The 9,756-nt window shown below is 40.2% G+C and overlaps 1 protein-coding gene across 1 annotated transcript in view; it reads left to right on the top strand.

The window, feature by feature from the left end:
- The first annotated feature begins 286 nt into the window (after positions 1-286).
- The window catches only part of RLF (RLF zinc finger), a 55,584-nt gene continuing 46,114 nt past the window's right edge, over positions 287-9,756 (top strand). Inside the window, exons 1-2 of the mRNA XM_054802168.1 lie at positions 287-499; positions 5,663-5,817. Coding sequence (XP_054658143.1) covers positions 287-499; positions 5,663-5,817 — 368 coding nt within the window. The remainder of the gene's footprint in view (positions 500-5,662; positions 5,818-9,756) is intronic.

The following is a 9,756-nucleotide window of genomic DNA, read 5'->3' as shown; positions in this document are numbered from 1 at the left end:
CTGGGCCGCGGCTGGGGCCGGGGCGGCAGGGGCAGCCCCCACAGCGCGGCGGCCCCGCCCCTGGCGCGAGAGCTCTGAGGCGGGCGGAGCGCTCGGGGGCCGGCCCCGGCCCCACCCCCCCTCCCCGCAGGAGGTCCGCGCGCACGCGCGCTTGCTGTGGGCTCTCGTCGCGTCATGTGACGCCACTCGACTGAAGGCGTCCAGCCGCTGCCCCAGATGGTGAGTCGCGTGGATAGCGACACGCGCGCCGTGTCACGTGTGTATCACGTGACGCCGTCCCGGGACGATGAGGTCAGTGCCTGCGAGTCACGTGATCCTTGCCTACGCGCAGTGGGGCCGGGTGCAGATGGCGGACGCTGAGGCCGAGGCGGCTCCGGGGCCCGAGATGCAGCGGCTGGTGGCGGCGCTCCGAGCCCGCCTCTGGCAGCTGCAGACGGAGCTGCGCGAGCAGGAGGTGTCAGAGGCTTCGTCCCGGGCCTACTGCCGGGGCTTCTGCCAGGTAGGGGCCGGGCAGGGGTGGGCCGCGGCGCGAACTGCAGGCCGGGTGCCGGGCGGCGGGGATGGGGTCGGGGCGCGCCCTGCCCGAGGGGTGCTCCCGCGGGCGCTCTGCTGCCGGCCTGGGGCCGGGCCCGTTGCACCGAGGGAGCCGCTCGCCTTTGGGCTCTCCAGTGCCACGGACCTGGACAGCTGGTAGCCCTTGGGGAGGTTCTCTGGGGCAGGCGGGCCGCGCCGCGTTTTCTCAGTTCCTAGACCTCGGCTTTCCTGTTCTTTACGCGCCTCGGGATCAAAACGCTGTGTTCTGCCTTGATTGAGATCTGCCGTGGGATAAGCAATGTTTGCTAGCTTGTGAAGGCCTGCAGTTCACTTAAGTCACTGAATGAGCTTCTGTGGTCCAGTGATCTTGTCTGAATACTTGTTTAATGCAACTCAGGCTAAGGATCAGCAATTTTTCAATTGAGCTGCTAACTTCCAGAAGAAGAGCTGAATTTGATTGAAGTTGCAGTGACAGAGATAACTTATTCTTAAGTAAACTCTTTCAATGGTTGGTTAGTTTTTGCTTCCCCCACAGCATCATTTACTGTGAGCTCTAAGGTTGAATAGCTGTTTTTAGGTTGCTGCGTTGGAGAGCCATCCCTGTTAAATCTGAAGAGATTGTGGTTTCTAAAATAAAAAATAATCAGTTTTACAAGCTAGTGTACACCTCAGCTAATACAGCCACTGTATTTGAATGGTGAATGGCAAAATCAAATACCAAATGAGACAAAAAAGTCATGCTAGTGTGGTATGGATAACTGTTATTAGCCTTCACAGTCTTCCATTTTACATGCACAGGTTGTGTACTTTGCCATACTGTTCTGGGAGGGTGTTTAGCTCATCATTCACTGAAACAACAGAAGGAGTTTATGTGTTGGGTTTCAAAATGCTTGCTTCTGATGCTGCAGGATGCTGCTGCATGCTGCTGTGTTATGTCCCAAGCTAAGCATGCTGTTAAGATCTGTGACCTTGCCTTTACACAGAACCCAGTATAGTGTGTGTGTGACTTTCTCCATGTTTCAGGTTTTGCTAAAATTGTTTCCAGTGGTATTCTAGTGGCATCAGAAAACTGAAACAAGTACTCAACTAACACTTAGTAGAGGTTGTCAAGATGGTCAATATGTAGAGGTCCAGTTGCCCAGATTAGTGTGGTACAGATAAAGCTTTAGAGGTACTTGATCAATGGAGTTTGAAAGACAGTTCTGTTACCTAAAAAACAAACAAAAAACCCCAAACCCTGTCCACAAAAAAATTAGACCTCTCTAGGTCTATGTGCTGTTATTGAATGATACTCTCGTTTTAGAACACTGTGATAGATAGTACAGATAAAAATGAAAAAATATGTCTTGGGTTGCCATCAGTTTGGGACGCTTCTTATTGTCATGACTATACCAAGAGATACAGTGGAAAACATGAAACTGCTAGTCTGTCATGCAGCAACTTAAATGGAATATGAATTTGTGATGTCACTGTGCAGTCAAACCACCGTGGTTGGGATGTAATTTTACATCTTGGTTTCCCCTTCTGAATGGGGATGTTACATGAAATTCAAGGAGCTCAACTTAATTTCGTATTAACAACTTGGAGGGTACCACTGGTGTCTTGTCAAAAGCTTATTAAGCTGCAGCAGAATATGCCTAGAGAGAAGCTGAATTTGACTGACCTTAAATATGATCTTGGGAAGTAGCTGCAATGAGGGTAGCTGAAATGTTTTAGTACAGCACAGATTTGCCATCCTGTGTGTACATTTGTGGTGTGGTCCTGAAAGGTGCTCTACTTTTCTGTGGAAGTTACTGAGACTGTTGGAACACAACAGACTGTGAACCAAATCAGTATCTTTCCTATGCTTTGAGGTCTGGATGCTGTGGTTTACTACATGTAAACTTTTGCTGCCACGTGCAGCTTTCCAGTACCTCTTCCTGGGAGTGATGCTGCATGGCATGATTTCCTTAAAGATCTGTATTTTTTGAGCAGGGGAGTAAGATTGTTGTTCGGGATAACCCAACAAAGAAACTCATGAAGCCTAAATAGTGGGTTGACTCTGCAACTTTATATTGTACAAGCATGAATGGTTTGCATATTCACCTTAGGAAAAACATGCCTGTTGGGAAGCTTGATATGTACCCAAACAGCCAACTAGAATGAACAGTGTGTATGTTTGAGGTTATGCTGTCGTAAATATGAAGAACAGGTATCAGTGAAGCAGAGTTTGTAGGACATCAAAGCATCCCATCTGCCAATACCCAGCACCTGTTGTCTGTCTGAAATTATTAAAGGTGACACAGGTGAGGACTGTCAATTGTAATCAGGTATGTTTAAGAAGAGGTGGAAGTTTTTTTCTTAAACAGAGACTTAAAGCTGTAATAACAAGTCAGGCAACTTGGACATGTTTAAATTGGTTTGGGGGGGGGGGGAAAGATGCTTCAGAAGAAATGCAGCTAAGCAGGTATTCCAGCATTGCAGGATATGAGAATCTATGCAGTGTTGAGGAGCTAGGCTGGTCTGTAGTTTACACGGTGGGTGGATGTGGGTGGCCTCTGCTCACTCCACTTGCCAATTAGATGTGTTGTTATAGTCAAAGGAAGGAGGACAGGATAAAGTGTAAGTGGATGTGTGTTAACCAGACTTAAAATGCTTGAATACTCTCTTCAGGTAATTAGACTGTAAGGTAGTAATTGCTTATAAAATTGTTACTTGAATGTTCGTTGAGCATGTAGATTGTATATTTCTCACAAGTTAAAACTTGTCTAATTTTATCTTGTATATAAACTGCCAGGAAAAGTCTGTAGTGGACTAATAAAACTTCTACTTACATTGCTTGTGAAATAGCAGAAGAGCTTTTAAGAGCCTCTGTAATACAATTATTGCATTTTGCTTATTTGTCAGTATCCTGATACTAATAACATCATAATGTTCAAAACTACATATCTTTGAAGTTCAAGCTATTAATAAGTCTCTTGCCTTGAATCTGTCTTACACACTGAAACCATCATTGCTTATCTATTTGGGGAGAAGTTTCTGATAAATGGCTACTCAACAAATTGCTAATACTAGCTGTAAGACTTTGAATGTAATCCTAGCATTGAGATCAACCAAGGGTGCAGTGTTTTCTAGTAAGTTTATTTAATCCTAGGAAATATTCTACCATGTTTTATGGTTTACACAGACCAAATAGTTTATGATGTGTCTGTCAAAGTATTGAGTACTAAATCTGACTTTTTAAATAGTTTGGGTTTAATGGATGTTTTTTTAGAAAAGTACAGAGATTTGTATGTTTGATCTTCTATTTCTGTAGTCACTATAATGATAGCGTTACTGCTGGGTTTACTAAACAGATGATGTTATGATAGTCATCAATTGAGCATTTCTTGCTTGACAGCCTTTGAATGCAATTTAATTCTTCTAATGCCATATATAATTTGAGTTACACTATCAAATCCTTCATTAATCTGTTGGAGAAGCACTTAGACTGGTTAGTTACTAGTCATTCATTGCTTCTGCTAATGATCTTTGTGGTGTGTTTAAGGATGATTTCTGTAAAATTCCAATCTTCCCTTCCCCTACCTTCCTTACTCTTTATAAATATTGTGTGGGGGTTTTTTGAGACTTTATAACTTTCATTCACCTAGGAGTTATATTACTGATACTGAGTTCTAGGAGAATAACCTACAATATGATCTTGGGTTTTAGTGATTCTTCAATGGTATTTTTTATAGAATTTTTTTTCTTAAATATCGCACTTGGTTGTGCCAGTCTAGTTGATGTCTGCTTTTTTTTTTTTTACCCCAGGACTAGTATTGTGTAGCTAGATCACTGACATAACACCAGATAATCCACAAAATAGTGTGCACCTGGCCACTTATTTCTTGAAAATTAGACTTCATCTTAGAAGTTTCTGGCCATTATAATGACTGCACTTGGTTTTAGTAAGGTCATTGTACGGTCTGGTCAGTAGTGTCCTCTTTCTAGTCATAATCTGGTATGATCGTGTGTTTGATTAAGATGTTAAAATAAATTCACTGTGTCAGAGTCCCAACGTGAAGTAATTTAAAGCCTGATATGACTTGATCATCCTTTTAGGACAATTTGGCTTGTATTGCAGTGGGTGGGGCACTCTGAACTATTTTTTCCATTCAGTCTTGGCCCTAAGGGTTCCACAAAGCACAGTCTCTTTCATTGTTGGGTTTTTTTTCTTCACAGCTTGCCTTAAGATTGGTACCTTGTTTGGTCTAGGGAGGGTGCAGCACGAGAGAGAAATGGTAACTGGTAAGAACACAGGTATATTTGGTCTGGAGTTGTAGGACGGTATGCATACAGAGAAGGGATGTTACTGGTGAAGCAAGCTGTAAGTAGAGCTAAGGTGTCCTTAGCTCAGTGCCCTGCTTGCTCTTAATATTACTTTATAACCTCTAGGAAAATAATGTGGTAGTGTAGTGAAGTTTTAAAAAAGTTGGGAGGTATTACTGTTGTCTCTGTGCTGATTTTTGAAACTTATTTTGATTTGTCTTAAAACTGGCTAGATTTTACATTGTTTCTTCGGTATTCTGCCTGGATTATGGAGGATTGCTATGGTGAAGTAGTAGAATGTAGGGTAATTTTGCGTTTGAAAAATGACTACATAATGGTCTGATCTGGGTTTTGTATCCCCTTCTGATGGCTTCACGTTTGCTGTATGGGTAATACATGTATCTTTAAAATACTACAGCTGGAATAATGTTCTTAATCTTGAACTTCTTGCCTATTTTTCTGCATTCTCACGAGCAATAAAGATTCCAGTGTTACATATGTGATTCTGTCTCCATGCAGCTTTACAAAAGAAGCTGAATACAGAACTTGTCCCTGAATTTTTAACTTGTAACAGATTACATTTTTGATGATTGCGTATAGCTTGCTCCCCAGTAGAAATTCTGATAACTTTATCAAAATAATAAAATAAATGAAAATATTTTTGAACAAAAGAGAGAACTTCTGTTGAGGAGAAAAGCTACTATTTTTAAATTTCATTCAGGGCAAAAACTTTTCACTTCAGGATTTTCCACTGTATATGCTTGATATTGCATATTGATATTTTGGTTTTTAGACAAAAGTGTGTTATGAGAACTTCTAATGATAACTCATTTTCTTTCAGACACTACTTCAGTATGCTGGCAGTCGGGGTGCATCGGAACATATTTTACCTTTTTTGGAAGTATACCGAATCTCCATCCAAAGCTTTGCTAATGCACGACCTTACTTGACTACAGAATGTGAAGATGTTCTTTTGGTACTTGGCAGGCTAGTGCTGTAAGTTTTAAGTTGGTACATTAATATTAAAAAAAAAAAAAAACCCAAACAAAAAAAAACCCCACCAAACCAAACTGTACTTTATAAATGAAAGGGCAAGTTGTTGAAATAGTGTAATACTTTGACAACTGTATTTATGATTTATTATCTGGTAAATGTCTTTAGTACTTTTTTAATCATACTATAAAAATGTACTTGAGCATTTTGTTAATTAATGTGAACAAGTGGTAAGGCTTTGCTCTTCTGTTTTTGGATAACCATGCAGGTATTAGGAAGGTTCTGTTCTTTCTTAAACATTTTTAAAATTATTATTATTTTCTGTAGAAAAAGCTTAGTGTGGTCCTTATTAAACAGAAGCTTTCATAGCAGACCTTCATGCATCAATTAATAAATCTGTATCACTTGCTCTGCAGTTGCTGCTTTTGTGTGTCCTCTTACCTGTAATGCAGGGTAGTTCTGAGCATGTTCCTTTCTGAAAAGGATAAGCTGTTTTGTGTTTATGGCAATCTAAGTTGTGTGTGTAGCTGTTGCTATAGGATAGCCAAACAGAGTAGAGTAATTCAGCGTGAGCTCTTTGACAAGTGTCTGTAGACATGACTTAAAGCACAGCAATTCTTCAAACAGAGAATTATTTTACACTCCATCAGCTAAGTTGGAGTAACTTGTAGTTCCTCAAAGTCTGTTTTAAGTGCAAAGCAGCTATTTGGAATTGAAGAGCATAGCCTGAGGGCTTTCACATACATTGGAGTATAGTCAGTTACTACCCTCAGCCAGAGAAGGATAACTTTATGCCCTGGTCATTCCTTGCTGGTAAGGTTTCATTTGAGGAGGGGGGAAGGTGAAGATCTAGAACCTTGAATATAAATATCATCATAGAATAAAAGTAATTCTGTGACAGTTTTTCAATGGACTATTTTTTCTTTGTATCAGTAGCTTACTTGCTTTGTGGTCCGAAGTCACATGTTCTTTTCGAGAAGGATTTTGCAATGAACTCCTTGGTCAAATTCTTTTTTTTGTAATGTACTAACTTGCAATATAAATCAACAGCTGAGAACCAGATATCTCCATATGATGCACTGAAATTTCTTTTCAAGTTATGAGAAATATGTGAACTAGGAGTGATTTTTTTTTTTTTTTTTCCTTCTTAACCTTCTGACAAGAAGGGAAAACATGAAATCAGGAAAAGTCTGTCTTAACTTCTTAATATCAAAACTGAAGACATGAACTGCTAAATCATTTACCTGCTACATAATACATATATTTTTGGCAAAATATCTTAAATGCTTTTGCAGACTGTCCCTTTATGGATACAGTATTTGCATCTTCATCATATTGTTATTAATTAGCTTGTGTATTCTGCTGTTTCCTACTCATGTCACTTAAAGTTTGTCTTTTGCTGTGTTTGTATGCAGGTCATCCATACCTGGAGTACTTTCTATATGTTTTGCCACTGTTATATACTTTGGTGTGGGAATCCCAATTCTGTGTCAAAATTTCTCTTGAGAAAAATCGGAATATTCTGCTTCTGTTGATATGGTTTCTTCCATCTTTCAGTGTGAGGAGTTTGTTTGCTGTTGCTTGTACATTCAAAAGACTTTATGGTGGAGGACAGTAGAGAGGCTGACTTACTGGAATCTCCCCTGTTCTTGTTATGATTACATTTGAGAGGAATCTAAAGAATGAGAGAGACAACAAATGAGGTCGCAGATAGGGTGAGGTAAATGGCATACCTAACTGAACTCTCCCACGTTTTTCTTTTATAAGAGTTTCCAAGGGAGGGAGAGAAGTTAGAGCAGGGAATTGAAGATAAATAAGTTCCATGAGGGAGGAAGACTATTACCTGGTTAGGGATGTGAAAGCATACTGTTCCCATGCGACTCTGATTTTTGGGGAGACAGCTGGGTTACCCAGAGCTGTTGTACACACTATGTATTTTCAAACTTGAACTTTGAGGAGAAATGAGCAAGTTTCCTGTTTTAAAGCAAAAGTGCTCTACTTACTGTTGAAATCTTCCTTCCCTTCCAACATCCCTGCTGTAGAAGAGGGAAGGAACTTCCTCCTCCTGACATACTTCTCAGGAGGGTGAGCCAGTAACAGCAAAACTCAGTATACTGTGGCTTTCCCTGTCACCTGACCAGGTCAATTGTGTGTTCACAGTAAACCTTGACATGACGTAGAGGCTGTGCTCCCCATAAGGAACGTGATGCTGATACAGCGTGAGACTTTGTTGGTCCACTATCTCTTGGAAATAGAAGAAAAGCTTGGAGTGGTTGTTCTTGTAGTTAAGAGATTTGGCAAATGATTGTGGGGGAACAGGAATGTTCTTCTTGGCCATTGCAGTGAAGGGACATAGCTGCTTCGGTCAAGTAGAACTTGGACTGCTTGTTTCCACAGCCACAAAGCACAACAGGTTCCCCTCACCCCCCAATATTACTGTACTAAGCTATTGCCTCTGTAGAAGAATTAATAAGGAGTTAGCCATTTCAAAGGTGTCTTTCACTGAGATTTGGTTAGCTAGCTATCCTTGTGAATCTTAGGAAGCCCTTGAAGCTGATTGTTCTCTCGAGCTCCTGTGAGTGCTTTTTTTCTGAGGATACTGCGTGAGGGGGTATGTGTGCCATTCATGTTACCATCAGTATGAAAATTTTACTTCCATCTGGAAATGGTTTATATGGTCTGAAGATGAATAGATTAAAGTTAAAAAAGTAGAAAGACTTGTTCCTAGTTCACATTGTGTTTGCCAGTAGCTAATATTTGACTGTTTTCTACTTTTTCCTGCTTGCTGTGATGGCACTGGTCTGAAAGGGAGTTTACCATTTCTGCGTCTTTGAGAAGGTGTTTATATGCTTTTTCAGCCATCAAAAGAGAAAGATCCAAATGTCCTCTGGTCTAAGTAGCAAAATTGAATTCAACTGCTAACACCAGTCTACCTCAAACTTTGAGCTGTATCTCACCTACTGGTTATACCTATTGAGTCTAACACATGTTGCTTCCGGAAAGAGTGTGCTTGCTTTCCATAACACCTCTGCGAGGAGGCACATGTGACTGTTTGCTGCTTTGTCTAACAAAGCATTTTTTCAACCTAATAAACTCTTGTAATTTGATTCACCAACTTGCATTTGCCACTCTGCTGTCTATTATTAAGAGCTAACTCAACTCTTAAGAAATGCAGGATAATTCCTGGCAGCATATGAACTATTTCTGCTGATCATCTAAAAAGATGACTATAATTAGTCATCTTTTTAACTCTGAGAAGCTTAGGACACAAAATGTTTTCTAATACTATCTAAAGATGAACACAATTCTGAAAGCTTTTAAAATTTACTTTTTAAAATTTCTGTCTTAAAATAATGGAGAATGAGGTAAAAGTGATTACAGAATAATTGTATGGAAATAATGTGTTGATTTTTGCCTATAGTTGTTTCTTCCAAAATAAACTGAAATCTAGGAGACTTTCTCCTAAAAGATATTTCTGAAGTTGAGTGTTTGAGATGAATGATTTTTTTAACTAATGGAAGCATTCAAGCACCCATTACAGTTTATTTGCAAAAATTGTGTTTTGAAGTTTGGAATTGAGTTTTGTGTAGGTAGGTGTTGTAGTGGTACTGGTAGAGTGAAGATCACTTCATGAAGTGATCCTGGTATTTTGATTTGTGGTCTTAGCCACGATACCTAAATTCTGTTTAGTTGCATTACAATAAAGAAGGAGATGGGTTTTCAGGGATAGGTGTGCATTTTGAAGTGTTGTATAATAAGGACCAAAAGGAAGAATTAAGCTACATGGCCATTCCTCCCCCTTGCCAGTACAGAAGGTTGGCTGATCTTAATGCATCAGTCTGAGTCAATTCTTACAACAAAAACCTAGGAAATTGACTTAGAATTCTAATTATTTTTACAAGGAAACTGTAATTGGAATATCCTGGATATTACTTTTGCAGT

The sequence above is a fragment of the Grus americana genome, chromosome 23, assembly GCF_028858705.1.
Source record: "Grus americana isolate bGruAme1 chromosome 23, bGruAme1.mat, whole genome shotgun sequence".
NCBI lineage: Eukaryota > Metazoa > Chordata > Aves > Gruiformes > Gruidae > Grus > Grus americana.
Note: the sequence above shows the minus strand (reverse complement) of the source record. Positions and strands in the feature narration are given on the sequence as shown.